Source organism: Rhinoderma darwinii, chromosome 6 (genome assembly GCF_050947455.1).
Source record: "Rhinoderma darwinii isolate aRhiDar2 chromosome 6, aRhiDar2.hap1, whole genome shotgun sequence".
Taxonomy (NCBI): Eukaryota; Metazoa; Chordata; class Amphibia; order Anura; family Rhinodermatidae; genus Rhinoderma; species Rhinoderma darwinii.
Window position 1 is genome coordinate 23666161 of NC_134692.1, and position 15410 is coordinate 23681570.

At 40.3% G+C, this 15410-nt stretch overlaps 1 protein-coding gene across 1 annotated transcript in view; it reads left to right on the top strand.

The window, feature by feature from the left end:
- GPD2 (glycerol-3-phosphate dehydrogenase 2) overlaps nucleotides 1–15410 on the top strand; it is a 119262-nt gene that overhangs the window by 78410 nt on the left and 25442 nt on the right. The window contains exons 10-12 of the mRNA XM_075829303.1: nucleotides 10951–11085; nucleotides 12059–12234; nucleotides 14638–14769. Coding sequence (XP_075685418.1) covers nucleotides 10951–11085; nucleotides 12059–12234; nucleotides 14638–14769 — 443 coding nt within the window. The remainder of the gene's footprint in view (nucleotides 1–10950; nucleotides 11086–12058; nucleotides 12235–14637; nucleotides 14770–15410) is intronic.

A 15410-nucleotide genomic window follows, 5' to 3' on the forward strand; every position in this document is an offset into this window, starting at 1 on the left:
CTTTAATACAGATCCATACCATATACAAAAGATCTGTCTGTAGAACATTACATCACGGACAATTAAAAGAGCCCCGTTACCCAAATGTGTACGATAAAGAGGGCGTAAAGTGAAATTTGTGAATAAATATTGTGTGATTTAAAAAATTTAAATTGTGTCATTTTATAATTGGGTGAAAAAGAATGAATTGATTTCAACCTATTGTGCCATTTCACATGTGAAAATTATCTCAAATCTTGTTCCCAGTGCCTCCTAGATTACTTGAGGATTCCAAATCATTAATAAGTATGTATAGAGAACGCGAGTGTCCCCCTTCCGAGTTTTTGAAAGGAGGTACTCAAGTTCTAGATAAACCTATTTCTCTTTCTTACAATGGTAATTAGGATTATTAACAAATACATGTATATAGTATGACTGTACCCACATACTGTTACACAAATATGGGGAAAAAAAGAACACTAATTCCTCTTTCCCCCCTCATGTGACGTGTAGTAGACGGTTCTGTATTTATCACGGTGTGTGGCCTGTGAATGTATTTGAGGATTTCCTGGGGCTTATATAAATAGCAGACGTACAACATTCTGGGGCAGCTCGAGGCCATCTTTCCATGCTGTGCTGAGATGTTTAACATTTTACATGATATCATCAAGACTTTCTAATGTTATGTCATGTCTGTGATATAAATAATTTTTGCATTTTTTTCCTGCCCTTAAATTACATTTTTATATTGTATTTTTAAGTCTGCTGAATTTAGGTCAGTATGTAGAAAAATCCTGGAAACTAAATGCTGGGCAAGAAAAAAGGTTCTGGGTGTGGACGTTTAAAAAAAATAAATAAATAAATGATTAATATTATTATTATTTGTAACGCTTCTACATGGGATTAAAAAAAAATGTCCATTGACCATCACATCAAATAATCTCTAGAATGGATATATGCAAACCCATGCTTTCAAGTTGAATTAAGTGTCATATCAAGGGTGTAGCTGGGTGATGGGGCAATTGGTTAGGGGCATGTGCCCGTGGTTTTGGGCATCTGGGGACACACTTCGTATCAGCGATAAGTTAATATACAGTTAAAGAACAGAGAGACATAGTATTTTTGCTGTAGAATCACTTTCTTGGTGTATGAGCGCGGTGCTGCCACCCAACAGCAGCAGTGCAGGGCCAAGCTTATGATTTAGCCCCTAAATGATATGTTCCTGTATGCACAACAGATATAAATATATTCTTTTTTGTGGGGAGGGGCTTCAATCTGAATATTTGCCCTGGGTAAAAAAGTCTAGCTTCGTTCCTGGTCATGTGTCCGTTCTAGCTGTTTTAGCCTAAAGGGTTGTCTGATCACAAACAACCACTTTCAGATTGGAGCCGATCAGCTGATCGCGTGAGTTTGGCTCCCTGCACCTCCGGTAAACAGCTGATTTTACAGGGAGAATCCAGGAGCCAGTTGCAGGGGAAATGGCCAGCTATTAAATACAAGGACGGCACATATTCACCAGATAAAGAGGGGTTGTGAGTGGGGGACCCCATGGGCATTTAATCAGGGATTGTCCAAACAAGAAAACCCTTTGAAGGGATTGTCTATAGACCAAAAACATTTTAAAGTGCCCTTTTAGGTTTTTTTTAAGTAATTGAGGGAGTCCCCCCACTAGGACCTACCTCTATTAGTCAGGGCAAAGACCATTAGCAAACTTTTTGGAAGGATCTATTGCTTCTTCGAATGATAGCAGCTGGTCATGTTGGTTCTCAAAAGCAGACACAGCCAAATAGGACAACCCCTTTAAGTTCGCTAATTGATATTTTTTTATGGTGATCTCTTAAGATATACAGTTTTCCCCAGATTATTTCTTTGTTACGTTAGTCATCAATTTACTAGTTGTACAGTGTTTTATTGTACCGCTTGCTTTCTTCCTAAATTCTTAGCCTCCAACCTCTTCTTTATTTGGCACCAAGTGATCGTACTCTGGCTGGCTGATTTGAACAGCCTCCTCACAGTAGAACCAATGTCAGATAGTGTCTGTCTCTCTCATTCAAAACTACAGACAGACCTCACGCAACCCTCCCTCTCCTTCCAACATCATGCAGCGCCGTCCCTTGCAGAGCGGGAGGCTGTAACCGGCAGACGAAACTACGCCTCTATTGGCTTCACAGCGTCGGGGTCATGATGGGTCTTGTAGGGAGGGTAGGTGTGCGAGAGTCGCAGAATACTGTTAAGAAGAATGGGGGAAAAGATGGCGAATTGCCTGGGTGACGCACCACAGTGGAAAAAGGTTGCAGAACCATTGAAAGTAGAAATTAATATATACGTTTTTTGTATAATTTAGCATCACTGGCAATATTCATGACTTTTCTCGAGTGCAAGCTGTGTATGACATACATTTTTTGGTAGATTTGCCGTCCAAACTGCAATGATGAGCCATAATGGGTGTAAATGTGGCCATGTTAATTTAAGCATATACTTCTATTAAGTAAAAAAAAAAAAAAAAACCTGATATAATCTGAGCAGTAATGACTCCATTATCTTGGTAATGCAGCCTCCAGCAGTGTATAATTGCCCTGTAGTCAGGGACGCTTGTCATTTTGGATGCAATGGTCACCACCAACCTGCATCTAAAGGTGTTAAGACTTACACTTGGATGGAGAAGCCCTCCACAATAGTCCTAAACGACCCCATCCGTCACATCCAATGACTTCTGATATATTTGGTTCTATAGAAAGAGAGCGAGCTCCGTCTAATATGGCTACATTGTTGTGTAGTTCTCATGATATGTCCTCACACCCCTTCACTGCTCGCTGACACGACTGCTGCCCTCTTTTATGTAGCAGAGCCGCTTTCAGGTCATTTTAGGCACCAGGGCCCAGGTACTACAGCACCCTCTACACAGTAACTCTGCCATCCTGCCTTTTCTGTGTATTTTGCACAGTGAAAACCATGTTACCATGTTTTACTCAGGTAAATTATTTATAAGACAATGTTGTGTATTCTCCCAGAGTGTCTTGTACTTCCAGCAGAACAGATTATTATTCCGCAAAAGGGCCTCCTCGGAGTGTAGTCAAAGGAGGTGGCACTCAGGCTTGCTAAGTCTGTGCTGTTTAGTGGCTGCTGAGTTGAGTGGCCAGGGTCACCGTCTGTGTGCTGGGAGTCTTTTGACGGGTCCTTGGGGGTCTGTCGATGGATAATGGTGGCATATTGTAGGATTCTGGGTGCTTGGGTCTGGCGTCTTAGCTTTTGTGCCATGCATAAAGATAATTGTCTAATTTGATAACGTTCATTATTCAATGCAGTTGGGGTGTGGCCTATATCTGAAGAGGTGGGGCATATTTATGAACATTTGGCGAGCTGCCACAGCTTGCTCTCAAGTCATTTATCAAAAATAGCCAAGTCGGCTATAAGGACATCATTTCTGTACACCGCTTTGAAATACGGTTTGTTGTATCTGGTTGCATCTGTTGTGGGCGTTGCATTTTTGCATTCGTTTTTGCACAAGGTCCATGTATCACGCGTTTCTAGCTCCTTACAGTTGGACCTGTGATTGTTTTCTACACTGCCAAAAATTGTCCTACATTCTGATGTAATGAGACTTTTAGCATGTCTATGAGGTAGAGATATATGTTGTTTTCTAGCTTCTTCCTATGACAAGAATGTTGAACTTGTCAGAAGACTCTTTCATTTTTGTGAGTTTTTAGGTCAGTCTTTTTTTAATTCTTCACTTTTCTGGTTTGCCCAGTTGTAAGGAATGTGAAAATGTTTTTTTTCCGATTTTTCCTTTTAAATTTTCTTTATAAGGCATTGTAGATGTTTCCAATTTGTATTTTTAGCAAGCCAGATTTTTTTTTAAGCCTATTCTTAGTCCCAAATTTCATAGATTCATAGATACATTTGCAAAAAAAAGTAAATGCACCCTTTGAAATCGCCTGGATTTCTGCATGATTACTACTAAAATGTGATCTGGTTGATATCGAAGTCACAATTCTAGACAAACACAATCTAAATAAACTAGTAACACGCAAACCGTTGTAGTGTTTAGGTCTTTTATTGAGCACATTGAGTGAAAATCCACAGTAAAAAAGTAAGGGAACCTCTGTGTTAATGACTTCTCCAAGAGGTAATTGGCAAATGGTGTTTCAGTTAAGGACATGATATTAAAAGTGTGGGTTTCACAGGTGCTTGGTCCATTAAATAAAGGCACACAGCCCGGTTTCTCTTCACTTTGCGTTTATTGGTTTCGGTTTGACTGATACGCTGGGAAAAGCTCCCAACGAATACGTTAAACGGAGGCTATGACAGATGCCTAAAAGAAGCATTCATCACTCATAGGCTATAATGGCATCCATTTAACGGATACGTAATAAAAAGTCAATGACTTATACGTTAATCAGATGCCGTACAGTGGCTTTCATCACCCATAGGCTACCAAGTAGGAAAAACATATACGTTTAATGTACTCGTTTTTATTGGATGCCTCTGGATAGAATATCGTTGTTAAATTAGTAATCAATGCAGTAATCCAAGTTCACTAACTTATTTTGCGACGATAGATGTATGGATGGTTGTGCCAAACGTATTTTTAACTTACGCCATGTTACGGCACAGGAATGGAGTACTTGTACAACAGCCATGAAGTGGCGTGTCTGGCATGCTGTGATTTGCGACACATGTATTATGCGATGTGCGTCATTCCTTTGACAAATTGATACATTTATACTATTGTTTCTGGTTTGGAATGTCACCAAAATTCTGGTGTTAGCGCAGTATCTGAGGGCCCATAATCACGGGGCAGATGAGCAATCCTTAAAGATTTAAGTGCAGGACCTGAAAAAAAAATAGTATGTGATAAGTTCTTCTAATAATTTTATAACCCAACCAAGTTTATCATGGCTATAGTGGTTGGTATGGGACTCATGACCTTTTAATGTCCAGGGGCAGGATCACTCCCAGTCCGCCCATGGATTGATAAATATGGCGCTTTTGTTGTGCCATGCTGACACATGAGCCTCATCATTTGTAAATGTGACTTTTTTTTTGTTAGGCTGGGTTCACACGACCTATTTTCAGACGTAAACGAGGCGTATTATGCCTCATTTTACGTCTGAAAATACGGCTACAATACGTCGGCAAACATCTGCCCATTCATTTGAATGGGTTTGCCGACGTACTGTGCCGACGACCTGTCATTTACGCGTCGTCGTTTGACAGCTGTCAAACGACGACGCGTAAAATGACTGCCTCGGCAAAGAAGTGCAGGACACTTCTTTGCAACGTAATTTGAGCCGTTCTTCATTGAAGTCAATGAAGAGCAGCTCAAGATTTACGAGCGTCAAAGACGCCTCGCATAATGCGAGGAGGAGCTTTTACGTCTGAAACGACGCAGCTGTTTTCTCCTGAAAATAGTCTGTCTTTTCAGACGTAAAAGCCACTTCTCGTTTGCACATACCCTAATAGTAACGGAAACAAAATATTACCATGAGAAAAAAAATTTACAAATAGGAAAATATTTACAACGTAACACAGTCAGAAATGTAAGAAAACAATGTGTCTGATTTTAATCTACTATGTGAATGTGAGTGGGGGAGGGTTTATACTTCTTTTTTTTTTTTTTTGACATATTAAAAAGAGCTATTTTTGTCTGATTTATTACGCTCCTGGTAGGGTATTGGCCGCACCGTGGATTATTGTTTAGAGTGTGATTTTAGCCTGGCATTGGATGCACACTATTTTTTTCCTCCCCGCTCGGCAGTAGAATCCCCGCCATGCTGTTTTTCACTTATGCAATTAGCTGTGTTTATAGATTGCCTGTTATTGAATGAACAACCACGCTAGCCATATCAACTCCGCACAGACCTGCCTTTCCCCTGCCAGACACCGTGCCAAGGTTATCGACTTACACAGGCTTGGATATGTTCCAGCTGTTTAATTATAATGTCTCATAAGCAGCTCTTTCCACTTCCATTAGTTTATAAATGTAATATGCTATTTTATTTCTGTGATTAGCACTTCATTTAGGCCAGTTTAACAGGCTGCCAGACGACCGCCTTCCCTTTACTCCTGAGCGATCTTGCTGGGTCCGTATTTTTTGTTTTCACATTTTTTTTTATTTTATGCAATTTTGTAAATTGACAAATATCAAAATTGATTTTTTAGTGCATATTGCAGACCCCTGATGTTAGGGCGCCTGTATACCTGGCGGTAGTATCCCATGCATTTGTACAGGGGAATTGGCACAGTTTTTCTATGCAGTTCTGGACATGATTTTAAATAAGTTTCGACTGTAAAAACCGTGAAAAAACATGGTAGTTTGCACATTTTAGCGCTCTACCGCCGGATGTACAGGCATTGTAAGGGAAGGAATTACAAACTTACTATAGTTATGTCACCAGTTACAGGCCCTTCTAGATACAAAATGCTTTGCTCCCATTTTGCAGAACTACATGGATGGAAAAATGAACTGGGCTCAACTGAATGGCCATAGACGTGCATTAAATTATTAAAGGGAATGTATCACCTATATATATTTTTACTAATTAAAACCAGATAGTGAAACATTTTATTTTTTTTATAGTCTCTTTTTTTTATTTTTTGATATTGGCTGAATTGCTGTTAACAGCATTTATAGATATGCTTTACCTCTACCACATGGACCATAGGAAACAATAGTCTGGAGATGACCCATTGACATTTATGAGAGAGTGTTGTGGGCATGCTCTGTGATCTGTGCAGGTTATTGTGCATGGAGTGGGAGCTGTGTCCATCACCTATTATCAATGGTGGATCCTGTGTTATCTATATAGAGGTGTTACCTGTCTGTGTAATCCTGTCTGTGATGATAATGAGATGACTGCTGAGAAGTGATCTCTACTGAACAGGAAGGGTCAGTCTATTATGAATGGTGCATCCTGTGTTATCTATATAGAGGTGTTACCTTTCATTGTAATTCTGTCTGTGATAATGACTGCTGAGAAGTGATCTCTACAGAACAAGAAGTGTCCGACTATTGTGAGGCTCAGTGGTCAGAGTGAAAACTGCAAGATTTTAGGATTATTTTTTTAATAAAGATAATGACCTAGAAAATAAAATAAAATCACCAAAAAGTCTTAGAAAAAAATGTTTAACATAAAAACTTGATTTAAACAATAGGTCATTTTCTGATGACACATTTTTTCTCTAAATGAACGTGGAAAAAAATACTACTTGTATCGGGCGCTCTTGTGCAGATGGTTCAGTGAGTCCACAATCGGATTTTGAAAAAAACTATTTATCAACTGAACATACTTAAAATAAAAACGCTGCAACGCGTTTCCACCTTCGTACCGAGGTTGAAATGCGCTGCAGCACTTGTATTTTAAGTATGTTCACTGAATAAATCCTTTTTTTTTTTCAAAATCCGATTGTGGACTCACTGAACCATCTGCACAAGAGCGCCCGATAATCTCTGGAATCTCCAATCTCGGAGCTATACATCAGGGGTCCGCTCCGGAGGCTTGCTCAGTGTACCGACACCAGGGTGAATCACACCCGATACACAACAAAGTTGAATTGTGCCGATGATCTTGCACAACTCTACCGGGTGAGTCAATCCAGATACACTTTTACAGATTTCATTCATAATCAAGTATCTTATCACCTTAGTGGAGCGCCATCTCTTTCTTTTTTGTTTATCAAACATTTTTTTCTCTAAATAGCTCCAAAATCCTGTGCTAATTTCTTAGCTTTATAAACACAGACAGAGCTCAGAAAGTAAACTCTGGCTGCCTGCAGCCACCACTAGGGGGAGTTTAAAAGCTTACTGCATACAATGCATAAATTGAACTGAATAATCAAACCGTATGCAGTAAGCTCCTAAAATCCCAAGCAACCAGAATTTTATCATTTAACTCTGTCTAGGCAGTGGATCTGGAGCTTTCGTTTAGCAAAACAGAGCTAAACCACTATAAAGATTTTATGATATGAAATGAATCGGCACAGAATATTAGGCCTCCTGCACACAGGACAGAAATGCTGTGGAATTTCCATGCATTTTACAGCTTAAGGCCTTATTTACACAAACGTGTTTCACGTCCGTAATATGCGCGTGACGCACGTCACACGGACCTATGTAAGGCACTGGGGCCATTCAGACATTCCGTGTTTTTCACGCAACGTGTGTCCGCTGCGTGAAACTCACTGAATGTCCTATACTTGAGCGTTTTTTGCGCATCACGCACCCATTGAAGTCAATGGGTGCGTGAAAATCACGCGCAGCACACTTACGCACTTCTGTGTGCTGCGCGTGATTCGCACTACAGTAGATCAAGAAATGAAGGGAAAAATAAAACCACCTCCTTCATTTCTTTTTCTAAACCTCAAAACCGAGTGTCATAAGGATGGCATATGTGCGAAAATCACGCAGCCACGCACCAAACACTTATGACACACGGAACTGCAATGCGCAAAAAACGCTGCATTTTTTGCGCGCACAAAATGCACACGTTCGTGTGAATTTCGCCTTATACAGTAGCTGCAAAGGGGATGTAATTTGAACAAATCTCATCCACACACTGCGGAAAAAATCTGCAGAAAACAAGTACAAAAATTGGCATGCGGTGCAAATTCTCAATCTGCAGCATGTGAATTTGTTTTGTAGAAACACTGCAGAACTTCTGCATAGAAATTCAGCAGCATTTCCGTTCCGAATGCCGGGGGTCGGAGACCTAACATCGATATGGTGTTAAACAGACATCCATTTAAGGCCGGATTCACCCGGGCGTGTGCGTTTTGCGCTCGCAAAAGGTCCATAACCGCTCCGTGTGTTAGCAACATATTATGATGCGTGGCTGCGTGATTTTCGCGCAGCCGCCATCATTATGACACTGTTTGTATGTTTGTAAACAGAAAAGCACGTGGTGCTTTTCTGTTTTCATTCATAGTTTTGACTACTGTAGCGCGAATCACGCGCATCACACGGATGTGCTTCCATGTGCCGTGCGCGGTCTTCACGCACCCGTGATGCGCGAAAAACGGCCAGATATAGGACATGTCGTGAGTTTTACGCAGCGGACATACGCTGCGTGAAAATCACGGACAGTCTGAACGGCCCCATTAACTAACATAGGTCCGTGCGAGGCGCGTGAAAATCACGCTCGTTGCACGGACGTATTATACGTTCGTCTAAATAAGCCCTAAATCTGCCCAACATAACGAAAATCAAACACTCCTTATTAAAATTCACCTCCGTTTCCATGCTGCCAGCCTTTGTTAAAGGTGACCTAACGATGTCTTGTCTACAACCAGATCACATGATCATGGCAGCCAATCATTGCGGTTACACATGGTTTCCTCTTTCAGGGAATGAATGTATTACTGCAAATGTTATCAATTTTTTTTATTTTTAAATTCTTTTATTTTAGACTCCTTAATTTTTGTTTATTTTCTTTGATACATAAATGTTTTTAGGAATACATTCTAGTACATCATTGGATTCTGAGTATTCTATCCCTGGCAATATAGGTAACCCTATCACCCTGCCAATCCATGTGGTCAAGCGTAAGGGTCAGCGTCCTACCTTGTTAATGATAATTGGTAGAGGCAGATATACCAGGAAATCCTCCTATGAACTTCTGATTTGCCTCAAGTTACCTTCACAATGTAGGATATTTTACTATATCGGGGGAGACACGTTTCCTGCCTTATTTATTTCCAATAGTACAAAAATATCACACATGGCTTTGGGCAAAAAAAATATTTTTTTTTATGTTACGTGGACGTCTTTAGCTTTATTCTTCTAATTGTACAGTTGATGTTAAGATTTTAAGATGGATTAAAAGAGGATTGTTTAACAATAGACATTTATAAGATTAGAAGCAAGAATGTAAACTTGCATAAAAAAGGTTTCTGTATAATTTTTTTTATAATTTAAAGCTTTTATAAATTAAATTAAAAAAAAGAAAGTTTGTAAAAAACAAAACCTTTTTGTCTTTTGTGCCTAATTTTTCAGTTCTCTGAGTGAAGTCTGCAATATAAATAATAGATGTTTTCATTCTGGTCGTCATGGCTGCGTCCAGGAATGTGCGTACATCTCTACCATAAATGTTTTGTTTATGTCATTTAAGTTAAGATGTTTATTTAAAGGGATATGCTTACCATAGACGTTTATGATATATCCATAATATACAGCACAGATGTTTGATAGAATGGAGCCCTACCTGTGGGACTTCTACCTATTAAGAGAAGGGGGGTCCCGTGACCCCTGTTGCGTCCAGCAAAATGCCCAACTGAGGCTGAGAAATGGAGGCAAGCTCGATCTGCTCCCTCCTCTCTATTTTGGGCATTTTGCTCGATACAACATAGGATTCCCATTCTCCTTATAGTTGGTAGTACCAGAGCTGGGGCCCATCTATGAGACGTTTATAACGTATTCTACAAATACTCCACAAATTGCTGTAATGCCTTTAAAGGGAATCAGGTTTTTTTCAGCTAGCGGGAAAGAGAAGCGTCCTGCACAATCTTCGGGCGGATTCCGCCCGAACCTCCCATTGAAGTCAATGGGAAGGAGGAAACTTTCTACCAACGGAAGGAATAGTTCCGTGGCGGATATTGCGGCGAGACACGCCATGCAAAATCAGCCGTGTGAACAGGGCCTTAGGCTGGAATCAAACATGCTGTTTTCGAGGCAGGTTTTGGTGCAGTTTTTTTTTTTTAAGCCAAACACCGGAATGGATACAAAAAAAAAAAGACAAATCTGTCTTGAACCAATGAGATTTTCAGATGATCACGTTTCAGTTGTGTATATAATATAACCAAATGACACCAAAAATACATTTGCATCCAGTTCTGTATTCAGACGGTAGACAATAAAACACAAAGATGATGCACTTACCTGAACTTACCGTTTCTATTTATTGCGATTTACTTATCTTATGGTAGAAGAGCAGTGGTCCGAGGTTTTGTGTAACTTCTCTGTGTTTTTGTTGACAGTTCGCAGGGGTGATGTACTCGCAGCCTGGAGCGGCATACGTCCATTGGTCACAAATCCCAATTCTACGGACACTCAGTCTATTTCTCGCAATCATGTCGTTGACGTAAGTGAGACTGGCCTCGTCACAATAGCAGGTAACATAATCTTCTTGCAAGTGTAGATTTTCTGCAAGTATTGCATTTTTTGTGTATTTACTATTTTGAATGAATTGTATTTTTTTAAGCATCTGTTTTTTTGCGCAAATTAATAGTACATGTGAATTTATAAAACTTTGTAATATATCTTATTAGAGTAAAGTGGTTCCTATTTGTAAATGTTCAGGAAGCTCCTCAGTCTGCACAAAATCCTGCCTCAAGTAATACAGTAAATGGTAGACAGGGCGTGAGGGGGGTGAGGGGGGTGAGGGAGATGGAGCTGCAGTTTCTTACTGTTGAAATGAAACAGCAAGAGGGGTGTAGGGGAGGTGGAGCTGCATAGAGAGACATCTGATTGGTTTAGAGCACGCAACACAGCTCTGGCATCACACCAGGTAGAGCCCACCCACTCAGCGGGCATTCTGAGAGGGAAGATAAGACATAAAATTAGCAGGTTCGACTCAACACTTTTGTCTGGATTGTAATTTTAATTATATTTTAACAATCTGATTTGATCTGAATGATTATTTGTTTTTTTAAGAAGGTATTTTTTTTTAATTGGGCATAATATTTAGCAATAGTCATGTGACATTTTTTTTTATAACAGCCTGTGTCTGCAGCATTATAGCATAATACAGGCTGCTGTAAATGGTAAAATGCATTCTGCTCAAGGTTTTTCAGGGCAACAAGATGGAAATAGATTATTATTTTTGCTGCTGCTCTATTATTGGATTCTTGCCTTTGAATTTGATGATAGAAGTATGTTAGGGAATTTCTGTACATGCTCTTCCCTTACATAGACACATAGGGTAACCTTTGTTTCACCCCCCCCCCCCTCCCCCACCACCACACACACACAAATGCTCGTATTTACTTTCTAATCATATAACATGTTTCACCAAAAATCTGCCATGGATCTACTGTCGGTGGATTTCAAGGGAAGTCTTAACTGCTATATGGTATATTCCATTAGGTGGCAAGTGGACGACATACCGCTCTATGGCTGAGGACACGTTGGATGCAGCAATTAAAGCACATAACCTGAAAGCGGGACCCTGCAGGACTGTTGGACTTTTCCTTGAGGGAGGGAAAGACTGGGCTCCTACACTTTACATCCGTCTTGTCCAGGACTATGGATTAGAGAGTGAGGTAAATTCCAGCGTGATTCCAGCCATCATGCAATGCGTAATGACCACACTGACAACATTTACATAAAACCGTAGGAATACTAAACTTTCCTTAGGGCTCATTCAGACGAGCTTATAATGTTGTCCATGTGACGGCCGTTAAAACAACGTCGGTCACGCAGTCTCATGTATTTCAATGGGACCGACCATTGTTTCAATGGAGCGTGTGAAGGGTTTGTGAAAAAATAGGACATTACTTACTTTTTTGCGCTTAACGCATTCCTCCATAGACTCTAGTCTATGGGGGATGCTTGACAGCGCGTCCCGCACGGGTGCACCTCGGACGTGAAAAATTTTAGTTTTTCATGTCCAAGGTTGGCTACGTTCGTGTGAATGTAGCCTTAATGTTAGGGCAACGCCACGATTACCCTTATTGCCTTTTATCACTTAGACAACTCATTTACATATTAGGGCATATTGAAATCATAGAGCCGGGATTCCCCGCTCTGTACCCCCCCCTATGAGTGAATGTATCTGTATGGCCACCAGTTGCAAGTTGGGTTGTCTTCATAGGACGACCCCTTTTAAAAAGGGAAAATGCTATTTTTAGGATTAGGAGCTGGAGCTACAGATGTCCAAACTTAACTTTTCTTGAATTGCATTAAGTTATACAATTTGTCATGATGTCAATTCAATACAATCTCGCGCCAACAAGTAAAAAAAAAAACATATACGTTAAATGTGTACATTTCTGTCTGAGGGTGACAAATAGCTGACAGATGGCAGCTGTCGGAGGTATACTTTTTTTTTTACATGTGTGTTTAACATCTCGCGCCATACATGTCGTGTTATGTCCGGTTTAGAGATAGGTTAAAGGCTATGTAAACCTTTGCACACTTTTTTTTAAATAATAAACCAACATATTATGGGATTTTAAACTTTTTAATTGATTTTTATTGAAAACATTTTTTACTTTTTAACAACCGTAGAATTCATCTGTAATTACAGTCTGTAAACACGGACCCACTCACTTCTATTGCCCACGGACACCTTCCCGTATATTTACAGGAAAGTGTCCGTGCCGTAGAAAGGCTCCGCAAAAGATAGGCAATTCCTATTTTTTGCTTTTTACGGACTTTGCTCCCATACTTTCTGTGGGAGCACGGCCCGCAAATGTGGGTGGCTGACCGCAGGCCGGCCGTGCCCGTTATCACGGACAGTGATTACCGGCACGTTCGTGTGCAGGGGACCTAAGATACAGCTGCTATGCGTCCTGGATACATACAAGCGCTATCTTGCTCTCAAAACCAAATCCATCAGGTCAGCGGGACTGGCGGCTTCGGTGACCGCGGGTCCTGCATGTATGACCTGCGTGTCATGCAGGATCCATCTGTCCTCGATGAACCTAGATGTGATTGATAACAGGTGTTACACATTATTAGTTCTTGCCACACATGCAAGCTGGGTCTCATTTCTTTAAAAGTCCATTAGCCAATCACTCTGTGATACCAAAATGACCTAACGCAAGGCTGGCACACAAGGTCCGGTTGTTTTAAAGGGGCTGTCCACTGTCGATAACCCTTGTCTAGCAGCACCTTTTACCAAAGTTGAAATACAACTCCCCCCCCCCCCCCTCTCCCCCTGCTAAGACTTCTTTTTCAGGACTTATCACCTGGGAAAGGGACACCTAGTCTTTATTTACCCTGCAGGAAATAAAAAGTGACACAATCTATGTCTACATCAATGAGTGTAATAATAAAACCACCAAAGTGAGAGCCGCTCTCCATTCTAGATATTCGAGGGGGTCCCACCTCTATTAGCGCCACATGCCCTAATAGGACATATAAAAAGAGTTCTATCCACATGGAAAAGTTGGCCCCTACCATCAACAACCTTGTGATAAAATTCTCATGTATTGCTAAGGCAGCAGAACAATTCATCTGCATCTAATTTTGTGCCAGTGTTAATTTCAAGAAGGTATGAAATGTTTTAATTGTTTGACAAACATCGACTGCGCCGCAGAGCCCGCTTACAGAAATTAGCATTCTGTTCTGTTTTTTTTTTCTTCTTTCTTTGTGATTTCGATGACAGTCCCATCTCCGTGACATCTAATTCCAACAATACATTCGTTAAATGTGATCACAGTTGCAAAAAGTAGTTGACGCGTCATTAGTCACAGTTACATTGATACATGCATATAGTAGTATAAGTGCTGGCCTAAGCGTTCACAACACAAGTCGTTTCCTCCCACACAATCAAGATTTAATACCCTCTTCAGTCTGTTTGATAAAAGCTTTGGGAATCTGACATAAGTAGCTGCCTTTTTTTTTTCCTTTTTTTTTTTTTTCCTGCTGTGCTCCGACGAGCAGAAGGAGGGGAGGCTGGAGAGTGAGATGCTCAGTGAATTGTTGATTCTCTCCCGCAGGTTGCCCAGCACCTGGCTGCCACCTACGGTGACAAGGCCTTCGAGGTGGCCAAATTGGCTAAGGTTACTGGAAAGAGATGGCCGATTGTGGGGAAGAGATTGGTTTCTGAATTTCCGTACATTGAAGCTGAGGTTTGTTGAAATGTTTAAAGTGCACTGCAATAAAAAATCAGCCGAATCTGCTTGTTAAAAAAAAATTAAAAGAAAATATATTTTCTATGTTTTTAATTTTTATGTCATTTTCTTTTAATTCTGCATAGTCTTAACCTGGTTTTACAGTTGTATCTATTTTTTTTTTTTTTGCAAAAATAAAAGTCAACTTCACTAAAAAACAAAAATGTTAAGTTTTTCACACTGGAGATATTCCATTATACCTTATCTATAACTGCTGTAGTTTTAATTCTATTCTATATATTTTCAAAGCTAGCCATAGGCACACCGATAATTCAGCTCATAGAACTTGTATTGATGGATATCTGTTCCATTGGTTTACATTTAGCCGCATACTGTAAAGCTCTTTGGATGTGATGTCTGAGATGAATAGTTATATACAGCCCTGACATCCATATCATTTTAAGTTCTGCCCCTTTCCACCCCCATAACTTTTTGTAATGCCCCTTTTATTAAATTTTACACAAACCCTACCCCAATGCAGTGAACTACAGAATATGATATTAATGTCCGCACAACTTAATAAAGTGGTTGGGCAAAGCTTGTGACCTCTCTCACCAAAGTCTGCCCACCTATTCCATTCGGACGAACAGAGGGTAGGC